Raw genomic sequence first — 14,136 nt, forward strand, 5'->3', positions numbered from 1 at the left:
AAACAACCAATAGGCAGCGAAGAAAGACAGTTGTCCATATGCAGGGCACCACTGAGTAAGCATAGAATGAATTCAAGCTGCAATCACAGTGAGAGCGCGCGGGGACAGAACTGGAAGCGTGGGACAAATGTTAAGCACAAAATCCCCTACAGTCTTGGCAGAGCCTTTGGGAACTTCAGAAGAGGCCAAAAGATTTTTGAAAAACACGCTCCAAATGAATTATGACTTTATCCTGCCTCGCAACTGTTGCATGGCACCTATAGGTAAGTCACTGGCTGGGAAACAGAGAGAGTCTCTGTTGAGAAATACACGCATGTGAACTCATAACTCATATTTATAAATGTTTTATAGTCTTTGGGATGAACAAGGGTTAACTGATAAGTTTGTTTGTTTGTGGCCTAAAGTGGGAGTCAGCACAATCTCCTCCTGTATTTATACAGTTATCCCAGCGATCATGAAGCGTACTTATCCTTTCGTCATAGATTTTGACTAATAACGAGCTCCTCCTTGAACTCAGCAGCCCTTCTCTTCACCATGTTGTAAGAAGGGTCACCTTGCCCTTGACACCAAGGTAGCAGGTGATAAGGTGCATAAATGCCGATGTTGTTAATTTCATCAGACTATGCAAACTTTATTAAAATTGTTAACTTTCTGCATTGTCACACTAAGAACTGCGCGTGCACATAACAAGAGCTGTATCGCTTATCTCTTTCCACCTTGAGCCTCACACGTACCCATCATAGAGTCTACAGGTGGTGAACTATGTTAGCTAAATCTCTAACAATCAGTCTGGAAGCACGCTACCTTTAATCAGTCACATTAGATCTTGAGCGACATTGATATAAGGGGGGAAAAATACTCACTGAGCATGCTAATCTGTTAGCTGGTTAATAATAGGCCACACAGTTCGTATAAAAAGACATGTTCACACCACTTCCTGCTGTGTTTGCACAACGTTCCCCTATTGTGGAGCAGTTATTATCTATCTAGAAGAGTTTTAATAAACTGGTTGGTGCAACTCAACTAATAATCTATAATGGCTTCCTCCGTTTTGGGTGATCTGAGTCTGATTATATATACAGATTTAACTCTTCTCTCAAGGTAACAAACAAGAGAAACTACAATAATTTGACACTGAAATATCAACACTATAATCCTGCTATACATAAATGCATGATATCACTGCACATTTTTGTTAGTGAGATGGAATTTAACAGTGTTTTACAGTACTGGTAGCTCAAACTAAAGACGGCATTGTGGGAAAACAAAACATGCATTCAAGTGATGACTGCTCATCCATCTCCATCTTGTGAACAAATGAGCGAGTACTATTTTTACTTTGCTTGTTAGCTTAGGAAAATTTGTCTTCTTTAACTGGATTGTTGTCTGAGTGAGTGGTACGTATTAGACTTAGATTTATGTTAAATATCAGAGATACAGCTCTGCACAGCTGCTGACTTTAAGTTGAATACAGAGATGCTTGTTGCTCCTTCTTTTCTAATGTTAAGAACTCATTTGATATTGGAATAATAAAGTTTTTTTTTTTTTATCCACGCTTGTTTCAGTGTGTTTTTTCTTTCTTGAATGGCCGACGTTTCAGGCTTTAATTTGTTCTCAATTTAAAAGCTGGTATTTTGTTAATAAAGAGACGCACGGTCACTCTGAAGCTGTTATTATTTGTATTAAGACTTGAATTCACTATTTCAGATGCCACACTGTTCTAAAATGTGCTCTTTATAGCTTTTATAGACAGCTCAGGAATAATTGCTCAAGTTAGAAAAAAGATGTAAATCTAAAAATATGCACTACATGTAGCAGTCTTTCTAATGTGCCTCAGATATATCTCTTGTAAAAAAAATTATAGTTGGCATTCACTCACAGCAAGAAGGTTCGGGTGTCAAATCCATGGGCCGACTGGGGTTTGCACGTTCTCCCTGGGTCTGCGTGGGTTCTCATTAGGTTATTTGGTGATTCTAAATTGGCCGAAGGTGTGCATGTGAGTGTGAATGGTTGTCTGTCTCTCTATGTTAGCCCTGAGATAGACTGGCGAGCTGTCCAGGGTGTACCCCGCCTCTCGCCCAATGACAGCTGGGATAGGCTCCAACCCCCCCCACCCCCCGGCCCTTCACAGGACAAGCAGTTACAGAAGATGAATGATTGAATGAAAAAAACTGCTAAGTAAACTTAATTAACTGCTAATCCCTTGCCTGTATACGACTATAAAGGTGGAAAATGACAGCTTTACGATGTGACCGAAAAAAATAAACTGTGGTAAACAGTGAATTTCAACAACAACAGCGAGACACCATTAATTTTACAGTAACTGGCTGACAGATCTTTACTGAGTGTGGTCTTCTGCTCATTCAGATCTGGTGACAACAGCCCTCAACTTACTCAAAACTTTAATTATCAGACTCCAGTTTTATAACTCCGGCCTTTTAAGACTTGAAATCTGCTTTCCATTCACATATTTCTACACCCTATAAATGTTTAGTGGCATTAGTGATCTTCCACACAGAAGCAGCACGGTTTAGACTTAAACATTTCTATTATTTTTTTTGGTTTGGCTTACGCCTTTCCCTCAACTCTGTTTTTGTCAGGAGTTTACTGAATAATAATTTCCTCTAAATTGACTGCACAACAAAGACACACACACGTATAATATAGGCAGGGACAAACTAAATGTCACCCAGATAGATACTCAAAGGGACGGAAGTAAAAGACATTTCATGAAAAGTGATGCCAAATGAAAATAAATGAAAAAAATTCTTTCTTTTCCTGTGTCGGTCCTTTGTTGTCTGCAGCCTCTTTACTTCAGCTCTCCTCTTCTTATCTGTACCATTTAGGATTCTGCTCTTATTTGCATTCACTGGCTCTGATGGGACAGTCACACACACACGGCCAGTCTCACGTAACTCTGATATCGCTGTGTGTGTTTCTCTCCCTCTCACTTCCTCGACCATTTTGTCTTTTCTCCCGTCTGCTTTTCATTCCTTCCCCTCAGATCCCTCCAGATGTTCCCAGCCCCTCTACGCTCCGTCCTTCGTCGGTCCACACCTGCTCTACTGCCCGCCTCGCGCTCTCCTCTGGTCTGATCACCCACAAATAACCACGAGGTCATGAGCGTCTCAGATCTCCACCGAGCTTCATGGATCACTGCGAGCAAACCTGGCTGGGAGAGCAGCTGCAGCCCAATTTGCTCATTTGAGACAATCAATGAAAATAACACTGAAGGACTACAATACTTCCAAGAGATTACACACGCACACACACACACACACACACACACACAAGCAAGCGTCTGTCCTGCTAATTGCTGGCTATTAGTCTGCAAGTCTGGGATTACATGTCTTATTAAATACAGAATTTCAAATGAGCTTCGTTAAATAAGAAAGTACTCCCATTTTAATGAAGCTAATTTATATGGAAATTACACATAATGCTGACGATTCAGCGAGAGATTTATCCTCATTGGATGAAGGGGAGGAAATAAAGAAAAAAAAAGAAAAAAAGAATAAGAAAGGAAAATGGCAGCTGGCATGCTGCTGGACTCTTCCTGCAAGTTTGCTTCTGAAGCACACCCTCGGACGGTTCAGGTCGTGTAGATTTGGGTCGGGGATACGGCCATCCGTGTGCGTGATGGAGAGCGTGTGTGTGAACTCCTGTCCTTGTGCTGACCCTGCAGAGCTCCAGCCTGCCTCTCTGGTTCCCACTGATCCATCATGCTGTCTGATTGCCCAGAGAAAACCCATTAGTCTGAAACAACACAACACATTAGTAGTGAGCTGCAGGTGTCTCTTTTCTCTCTTTGCTCATTCTTCGCCATCCACGGACGCAGATGTCATATTTATTTTGCCCTACTAGTCAAATAGCAGTGAAACGGTTGTCATCTATCTAAAACACACATGTGAATTAGGATGTTTTAAGCCATTGTTGGGTTCATTTTGCTGGCTGACGTCTGTTAAAGTCAGTTTTAAGGGTGTTGTGCTTCATACTGTGTGATAAGACAATGTTTCTGTCTTTCTCACTCTGACTAGTGATTTATTAATGCAGGTCTGTATGCAGCTATGCCCCAGCAGACTGCTCCTGTCCCTCAGGGGGACAAAAAAAAGGCTCAGCATTGCCCCCTGGTGGTAATTAGCCAAGGAGCACAAATTGACCAATACTTCATGTCTCCAGACGCCGTCCCCACCGGATTGTGTAAATGAAAAATGTTTAAAATCAAGAAGACCCCGAAATATGTCCTTAAGGGGAACAGGTGGGAAGCGGTAATGAGCAGGAGGTGAGATAGGGAAGCCTCAAAAACCAATATCTTGCGAGCGCCCGTGCTTTATGAAGGACATTTTTGTCACCTCAGAAGTAATTATCTACAGCTCTCATAATTTACCGTGCACTTTGAAACTGCAGGGTGTTTGCATGCCTTTTTCATGGGGTTTCCATGGAGACGGCTCCACCGATCAACCTGCTGCCAGTATGAAAAAAACAAATAACAATAAGAATAATAATATGTTGAGCAAGTTTTGTGTAATGAACAAAAAGCTTTATTCAAAACATGAAATAAAAAAAATGTAGTGACAAAGAACAAAAAAAGATCAGAACTCACAAGAATTTGCATAAATATATACCAACAGAGCCGTTCAGCGATAACAAAGGAAAATATATCGCAACATCTATAAACAAGCAGCAAAATAAGAGCAAACCAGGACAATGCAGAATGAATTAATAGAATACAATAAACATTGTGTGTCTCTTCTATGCAGGTCTGTTTTTTTTTTTTTTTAGGTTATCTCAAATGCATTAATAACTGTTGCCACCTAGAGGTTGCTCACACAGTTAATTCATTGCAGTCTCTTCTTTTTTTCTTTAATCAAACAGTGACTAAATGCGCACAGTTTTAAAATCGAGCAACTCCAATTTGTAGTTCACCGACTAGAATCAATGCAGAAAACAGCCCAAAGTGAGCAGTGTTACGGTGCATAATGCATACAAAAAAAGTGCATTCCTGTGGGATTATACAGGCTATTGTGTCTCAAAGCGAGGGGGGGCCGTGAACAGCGGTGTGGACAGCTCGCGTTTCAGAGCCCGATTGTTGCACAGTGTGACACCTGACGAGCAAGGAAAGCCTACAGATGTTTTCGCGGCGCAAACTTTTGTCAGCTTTACAAGCCGGCCTGTCACCTGCCGGGCCGGGACAAAGGAAACACACTGTACTGACCGTTTGCTCCTCTGGTCATATATTTAAACTGGTGCGCTGGGTGTAGTGTTATTGTGACGGTGTCTTTGACTATAGTTGTGAAAGCTGCAATGTACATCTGCAGCGTAGTGTTCATGTTGCTCTAATAAGGCCATGGAGTTAAATAAACCATTATGTTAGGCTAAGTAAATTTTACAGTCATACCACAAGGTATACCCACACTGACAGTTCAGCAAGCTTCATTCTCATATAAAAAACAATTCAGAACATGGATGCAAAACAAATATTCACACGTGTGTACTCAACAACAGTGATCTTCAACAATTGTCCCTCTATAAAAATAGCTTAAAAATCTGACACATATTTTTAGTACAGTGTAGGGTTAGTTTTTTTTTTTTTTAAATCTTTTACATCTGAGACAGTTTAATAACAGGCTGGTACATAAGTCCTCTGCTCTTCCTTCCCTCCTATGACACTGCCATACACAGACATAGGGGCTTTTAAGACCACCAAAATCCCAATAAGGAGCGCTGAGAAAAAAAAAAAAAAAAAAAAAAGAGGAAAAAGAAATGAATGGCATCTTCATCTCCTCCCTACTCCAGACTAAGACCCCAAACTCCAACTGAATGCATACAGGTGGTACAGTCTCCTCTGGACAGAGCTTCGCATGCACGCACAGTGGTTTAGGAGTAGAGCGGGACTTGGTCCGCGAGAGGAAAGAGTATGACCCATACATGTGCTCCGCAGCAATGTCATGATCACTGAAAAGGTGGAGCAGAGAGGACAAAACATGCCACGTTTGGCAAACAGAGAGCCTCTCTCACACACTGGATAGAGCGTCCGAGGGGCAGAGACACTGAACACGTAAGCATTTAGTAACCAATATAAAACACACACCTATCCACAACTCAAGTGTTTCACACACAGAAGCGTGTTGGGAAGTGAGGCGGGCCCAACCAAAGAGAATTAAAGAGCTGGATGTGATTGTGAAGTAGTACAGCCAACGGGCAGGAGTCAATGAACAGATTGTCACATTTCATGCTCTGCACACAGGCAATAATAATTTCTTCTTCTTTTTTTTTTTTTTTTTTTTTTTTTTTAAACGAGACAAGCAATAAAACATCACCGTCGTCATTCAGGCCCAGTTAATTCACAAACATACACAGAAGGCAAAACGATATTGTACACACCAGTTAAGTGCACAGGCATACAAACACAGTCCCTCACAAACACACCTCCCGTTGCACCATGGCATGTGACTTACGGTGTTTAGTGGTGAATAGCTTGTCCCCTGATACCCAAGAATTAAAACAGAGAAGGCAAACCGAACACAACACGAACGGAACGACGGACAGAAACCACCAACATTATAAGGACACTTGAAGAAAGATTGTATTGTTTGGATTAAGTCAATGCAGTTGCTATGTACCGCTAGTGTTTGCTGGTTATAGCTTTTCAAAGCCTATAAAGTAATATGTAGTATATGAGAAAAATAAATAACTGAAACCTCTTGCAGCAGTTGTAAAAAAGGCCACTGAATGCTCGTGTGTTTGTGTGTGTGTGTGTTTGCGGTAGTGTGTGTGAGAGAGATGCAAACTCAACAGCACAGGTAGGAACTAGCCATATAGTCTTTAGCCTTTAAACCGTCATGCATTAACAATACCGTATAGAAGACTCGAGTGCAGCCTCAAACACAGCTTCTTGCTATAAGTTCCAATCATGCCATTATAAGGTTTAACCATATGCATACAGTACGGCATCACAGGTTACAGTACAGCTTCCTCCTTGGTAGGTCTCCTCACCTGCTTGAGCCCCTGGCACAGGCTGATCACCAGGCTAGCGATAAAAGCCATCAAAAATTCAAAGGTGCCTCAATCCTGTAATGTGTCGGATTTCAATGGCAGAGGCCGTCTAATAATGGCAGTAAATGATCAAGGACTTAAGTACAATCTTCACTTCTTTGTCTGCAGCTATGCCAAACACCTAGTTAGGTAGCACAAATACTCCTCTGGAGGGATTCATTTGGGATATTTTCCTGACAAGAGCGCAATATCCAAGTGCTGTCTTGCAGAGAAAGGAAGGCTTTATTCTGGGGCACGAGCCCGTGGCCTGTTTTGCGCGTTCAACTGAATAAGGCTCCAACTTAAAATGACACCCCAACAGATAATCTGTACACGAACACTTTACATCAAAGTTGCCCTGAAGTCAAAATAGCTTTTTTTTTTAAGGTACTGTGAAGTCAACTGATTCAATTTACTAAAGAGCAACTCAGTTTGAAGTACCCGACGAGTGATCGCAGTTTTACACAAAAGGACACTTTGAAGAGCTAAATCCATCCCGTTAAAGCATCAGAACCAGCGCTGCCCTGCCAGCATCCTGTCTGCAGCGAACCCAAATGAATAATAAACACTTCTAACCGACAGTAACACTGAACTTTTTCTCAGAAAGGAGTTTCAACCCCAAAAGGGGACAGTTATATAAGGTTTCTTAGTGCGCTTAAACATTTGTTTTTGGAGAGCAGTAGACAAAATTTGAAGTTGTGTAAAGACGTAATGTCACATTGTCAGAACTCCCTCACTCATTTTTTTTTTTCTCTCCCCTCTCATCTCCTCCACCTCTATGAAGCTTTGGCTTTTCTTGCCCGTGGTGATGTTTTATCCTCAGACTTGACCACTCCATTGGCAGCACCTCCTGACAAGACAACAGAAACACTCTTGATTAACGCAGTTTCATGTAGGCAGTAAAGAACTGTAGACATACAGTGTGTGCACACCCACCCTTCGTAGGTTCCCTCTTGTGAGGCTTGCTCTTTGGGCTGACCGTCTTCGTCTTCTTCGAGGCTTGGTTCTGGCTGTGCTCTCTCCACTTTTTCAACTGGAAATTAATGAACTTCCACATCATCCAGGCCTGTGTCAGGCAGATAGCTGCCAGACAAGTCATCCTGAAGGGTAGGAGGTTGATGAGTAAGTTTGCCACGTGAGATACATTAGGAGGTGTTCTCGGAAACTGGGCCTACCTTACGGTGAGCACGTTGAAGTTGCCTTCTGCCAGGGAAAAGCCCTGGTTTTCTGTACGGGGCAGGCCGAAGCCGAACGTCAGAACTGAAAGTGTGAGGGTGAGGAGGCGGGCGATGACAAAAAGAAGCGCCCACAGAGTAAAACTGGAAAGGAAAATAAGCAGTTGTAGTTGAGTTGTTGAGACCGGGAAGGGAATACCACCCACCAAATGCTAACTGCTGAGTAAGAAAAAAACACAATGAAAGTGATACCCTTTTTGCTTGTTCTCGTCACTGAAGTAGAAGAGGCGTGAAGCGTGGAACAGAAGCTCCACCAGGTAGTGAGGAACCAGCAACACCAGGCCCAGTCGGTGGAGGCTGAACAGTCAGAACACAGAGATCATGAGAAGAAAAAAACAAAAGTCGACTACAAAGAGAACTAAACACGTCATATATTCTTCTATCAGCCACAACAGTATGACCACTGACAGGAGAAGTAAATAACATTGACCATCTTGTGACAATACAATGTTCTGCTGGGAAACTTTTGGACCTGGCATTCATGTGGATGTTACTTAAACATGTACCACCCACCCACCCCCACCCCATACCAATGACTCTGATCCTCAGAGGCCCCTCACCTCAACCCATAGGACCCAAAGGCCCCCACTAACAACATCCTGTTGCCAGACACCACAGGACACCCTCAGAAGACCCATGTCCATTCTCTGATGAGTCACAACTGTTTTGGAGGCACAAGGGAGACCTACTCAATATTAGGTCATAATGTTATGTATGATCGGTGTATATAAACACATTTTTTTTTAAACAAGAGAGCGGATGAACTAAGAGAAAGGTTTTCAAATGAAACGACAGGTTAGAGTTCATCATTAAAAAATCTGGACTTAAACTCGTTGTGCAGAGGAACCGCCATCTGACCTGACACAAGTGTTTAAAGAAAATATAATGGGTACATTAAAGATGAATCAATGACTCCATAAGCTACTTAAAATACTGTGTAGAGAACTAGTGTCAAGTAAGAGGTCAGAGCTGTTAACTGAGGAATAATGTGCTAATCTTACTGTTATAGACTTTACTGCACTGCACACACCTTTACAACTATTTTATAAGACACCGGTTTGAAACCTTCCGAGTCTTCATCGGGGTACATACAGTAAGCTTCTTCCTCAGAGTTTAAATGAATCATTTGACTCACTTTAAGACATAGGCACCCGTGATGTGGACAACGTAAAGGCAAATGTAATAAAGCTGGCGGGGGATGTCTTCCTACAGAAATAGAACAAAGCAGGAGAGTTTGTGTTAGTAACAGACATTCGTGCAGTTTGCTGGATAGACATCTGGATGACTAAACACAACATTAACCCCCTTTCAGCTCTGAGACAGTGCTGAACTGTCTCTGCAATTAAGCCATGACATCTATGTGCGTCTACTTCGTATGGACACAACTAATATTGACAAAATAGCCAAAGATCTTTGCTGACAAGCGTTATCGAAGAAACCTCAAATCAATGTGCTTTTTTTTTTTTTTTTAAGAAACAGAAGAAGGGACATTAATAAATAATAGCTGTCTTATCCTACCCTAGCCAAGAATCTATTTTAATCTATTAATTTGATGACAACCAGTAAAATGTTTCTGTGAAGACACCGGCAAGCAAGACAAAAGGTTCAATATTTCACCTCACATACTACAACTAAACATTAATATCCAAAACAAAGCTAAGGACTGAGGCAACTGGACTTGTTTGGGGTTTATTGTCCAAGTGTTTTTTCAGGTCTAAATGGCTGGTGGAGAGTCCATCGCCCTGTTTTGAGAGTATTTTGCAATGTTACATAGATGGTGAACCCCTCTCTAAACAAAGTATGATGTAATAGCCGTTTGCAACACAGTCCTAACATGTCTGTGAAGGTGCCCAGTCATCCAGGTCATGGTACATGCACAAAAGTTTCACATCTTATCATCACTGGAAAGGACAACAGGACCAAAACGGATTCATCCAATTACAGGTGAGTATTAGGTTGCTAAGAGAAGTCATGTGAGTTTCAGATATTAAAATCCCAACTTGTCTTTTAGAGGTGAAGAAGCTACTTGGATTTGTGATGAAACGTCTCCAAGAAATCCTCCAAGTCCAGTTTGTTTCAGCTTGTTTTTTTTTTGGAGAGTTTTAACACGACAAGGCCATTAATGAGTTGTGAGAGAACACTTGGTGGAGGAGAAACTTCCCACAAGTCATTTGGACCCGAAGGAACCACTTGGACGATGGTGAAACGTCTTCAAGAAAACTCAACAATTGCCTTTGTTTTTGAATATACCAATATACCATTGTTGCTGCGCCAACATAAGACAAGTAACTGAAAGCGTGAACGTTTAACTACTGAATTACTGAGATGACTCTTACCTTCCGTACTTTTTGAAAGTACAGCTCGGGAAGGGCATGGAGCCAATAGGCAATTTGGCAAATGTAGAAGAACTTGACCTGAAATCTAGAGGGAGGAAAGGTTGTGCAGAGGACAAGAGAACCTGAGTGTAATTTCAAACATGGAGTTAATATCAGTATGCACAAGACAATGTTGTGCGTGCTGCACTGTTCTGTAACTATTATTAAAAAATACATGGGAAAGCACCAACATGTCAAGCCAGTAAGAAAGGAATACAACCCGACATCAATCTTTGACATTAAGCTGAAAAAAAAGTGTAAAAAAATCTTTAAAAAAACAATCTGATTAATTAAATATAAGCCTCTGCAGTAAAACAGTGTAGAAACTTTACTTACACCATGTGGGTGTGGGGGTAACCCTCCCATAGGAAAGTGGGATTTGTCGCAAAGTCCTCCTGTCAGAAAAAAAAGAAGACACTGAATAAGATAAATCCTGAAGCAACCGGGGACAGAGTGTTTCTGCGACTCGTGACCCTCGTACCGCTGTGAGGATGCTGCAGCCCCAGATGAAGGAGAACAGGTAGAACGCCGCAAGCTGTCCGGACTCATTGAACTTGCTGTGTTTGGTTTTTGACAGGTGCAACCTCCTGTTCATTTTCTGAAATGGAAGAAGAAACATTACACAGGGTGAACAGATTAATATACTGTATCCATCTATTGATGTGAAAGACATTAAAGTCCATTTTTACTATTAGAGTATGGATCAAGTACTTACACCTATCATATAGTATCAGTTTTAGTTTTGATTTATGGGGAAAAAGAGTTTACGTGCGTGACACAGCCTGTTACTGGATGATAACTGTCAAAACTATTTTTGTGTCTTTTTCTTCCACGTTGTAATTTAAGGCCTTTACACAGAACATTGACCCCCGACTCTTAAACTTTGGAAGAGAAAGAACAAGGCAGAAGCCAAACTTCTTTGAGCGTCCCAGGAGTATGGTTTTAAGACATGGGAAAAGAGTGGTCTTATCCCTTTAAGGCAAATTCTTGCCTACTATTACATGTAGGCCGGAAACCACACTGGTATAAATTCTATACAAATATATCTCCAAATGCTCTACGCCTTTGGTCATAAAAACCAAAAGATGTCAGGAGAAACATGAGCATTGTTTCTGTCACAATGCTTTAGAGCACACACAGGCAGAAGAATCAGATTACAACAGGTTACAATTTTCTTGTAAATGAGACCTGTGTCCAAGTGGAGCACCTTAAGCACAGATGTGGATTTACTTACGTCACGATACATATGTAAATTTAAGAAAATCAAAAAAAACAAAAAAAACAAACCACAGGTTAAACAAGGTGAGCTGGCATGATAGCTGCTGGGCAGCGACACTGATGTACTCACGTCGAGAATATATTCTTGTATCAAGGCATGAAGGATGACTGCAATAAGCAGGTAGAAGAACACGGTGGCCACATCTTTAGGCCCGTACTGGTAGTGGTTCACCGGCTCACTTTTCTCATCTGCAAAGGAACAAGGACAACACCAGAGACACATGGTTAAAACCTTAAAGCACAGACAGTGGTTAAACAAGCAGTCAGTGAATAGCGGGCCGGTGGTTTTCATCTCACCAAGAACTTGAGTTACGTTGTACTGGACTGTGATGAACATGATGGCAAACTTTGCTGTGACCTGGAATTAAAAGAAAGAAATGAGATTATTGGACTTGAGAGGAAATGTTTGTTGGTGACATGTTTCAAAAGGAAGCCAAGTCTCTCAGTGGGGGGGGCGCATACAAAATGTCTCACTGATCCATTCTTACTCTTTTATTACTACCCAGATACAATCTGTGAAAATTCAGTCATTTTATGCATGTGCGTGATGAGTGAGGACTGCAGTGTCCCTCCAATATCCAATAGCTTCCAATAATTGGGGTCTGGAGACCTCCAGGAGCTGCCTGGAGGGGCTCCCAGGAGACTCGGGCAAAATAAGAAAGAGTTCACCAACACTGCTACAATGACTCTCATTGTGTCAAAACGAGCTTGTGTGTGATTCATGGGCTTCACTTTCCCCTTAAGTGTAGGCATTAATAACTCTGCACCAAGAGAGAGCACATCTCTGTCCTCACAGACTGTGGTTGATTAAGACACAAATGTGATCAAAGAGGTGATGTGGGAAGTGGACAGATATTTTCATAGCATTTCCAGTCAGGAGGCTGGGTTTGGGTGGGGACAGGTTAGTGGGGGGAAAGCTATCTTAGCAATGTAAAAGGTTTAGCTGCTGTCTTGAATCACTGGTATTAAAATGTGCAGCATGCGGGGCAGACATTTAATTCTGACCATCTTGCAAGCCAGAGGCCAGGAACCTTTAATGGTTAGCTGTGGAGGCAGCGGGTTATCCGACTAGTAAGATGACCTGTTAGCTGTGCCAGTGGGCCTCCTCACCATCTTCTTTGGCAATCAGTGAGACATATGAGAAGGGGAAGAGAAAGACATGCAAGCGCCCTGCCACTGGAGTCCTGCTGTCATGTCAGCTAGCAACAGTTAGCATCAGCTGCTAACAGCACTCGGCTACAGTCACACAGTACCTCAAACATCAGGCCGAGGAGGATAATCATAGCCAAACACGAAACCATGTCGGCGTGGTTCTGGATCACAAACTCGTGGCTCAGCACCGGCGGGCTCTTGTTCTTCTTGCGGAAACCCATGGCTCACCGACGCGACTCTGCCTTCTTCTCAGGCTGCCGTCACTGAGTCTAGCGGGGTTTGGAGCTAGCTTCTCCTGCTTCCCCTGCTGCTGCTGCTGCTGCTGCTGCTGCCGCCGCTGACCTGCGCGTCTCTACGGATGGATGCTGTAGCACTGATCCCTCCGCCGGAGTCCGTAACCAAAGTGAACCGCTGCTCATGTGTTTAAAAACAGTCATGAAGGAGCATCGCACCAGGACCAAACACCACACAACACCCACTTTTTGCCTGCCTGGTAAAGTCAGATGACGGGCCCTCCCACTTCAAAACCCCATTCATGAACCGCCCAGTGTCATTGACGTAGAAGGAGAACCCGGGCCCGTGGTGCCTTCACGTACTCCACGTAAGCACACAGTATGTTTTTACCAGTGGGAAAGGTGGGCACCGCTTCTTCCCCCTCGCCATGTATGTTAGTGTGACACATTTTATGATAGCACATCATCATCTAAAATTATAAGGCTGTTTGTAAATGTTATAGTATATCAGAATAGCATGGTGGTGAGGCAGGTGCTCCAGGTTCTGCTTCCTGGTTCTGGCCCGTGGTTCTGGTGAGTTGATTAATTACAAACTTACATCAGTAAAGTTTCTTTTAAGTATCTTTATTATTTTTTATATGGACATAAACACAAAAAAGGTCCACGCCACGTACTTGTACTTTTTTGTACCTGTGCAAATGACAATGAAGTCTATTATATTATATTATATCAGTAAAATATTACATTAGTATAGTGTCAAAAACAACCTTAAGGCGCGATTTTGAAAATTAACACAAGAGCATTGAAGTAAACTATTTCCGCAGTCAG

The 14,136-nt window shown here is 42.2% G+C and overlaps 1 protein-coding gene across 2 annotated transcripts; it reads right to left on the reverse strand.

The window, feature by feature from the left end:
* Nucleotides 1-3,531: 3,531 nt before the first annotated feature.
* On the reverse strand, nt 3,532-13,592 carry LOC311494207 (translocating chain-associated membrane protein 1-like 1). Of its 2 annotated transcripts, XR_014699271.1 has the most exons (12): nt 13,177-13,592; nt 12,221-12,281; nt 11,994-12,112; nt 11,127-11,243; nt 10,982-11,040; nt 10,607-10,691; nt 9,406-9,476; nt 8,463-8,567; nt 8,211-8,354; nt 7,972-8,135; nt 4,388-7,885; nt 3,532-3,756 (listed from the first exon to the last, which is right to left on the reverse strand). XR_014699271.1 is itself a non-coding variant. In XM_084553138.1 (11 exons), exons 1-11 carry the CDS (start codon nt 13,294-13,296, stop codon nt 7,812-7,814), a joined length of 1,119 nt encoding a protein of 372 aa, XP_084409264.1. In that variant the 5' UTR covers nt 13,297-13,592; the 3' UTR covers nt 4,305-7,811. The 2 variants fall into 2 exon arrangements, 1 of the variants encoding a protein (XP_084409264.1); XM_084553138.1 differs by lacking the exon at nt 3,532-3,756 and having other exon boundaries at nt 4,305-7,885.
* Between the last annotated feature and the right edge of the window lie 544 nt (nt 13,593-14,136).

This window comes from Chelon labrosus (genome assembly GCF_963514085.1).
Source record: "Chelon labrosus genome assembly, chromosome: 10".
Lineage (NCBI taxonomy): Eukaryota > Metazoa > Chordata > Actinopteri > Mugiliformes > Mugilidae > Chelon > Chelon labrosus.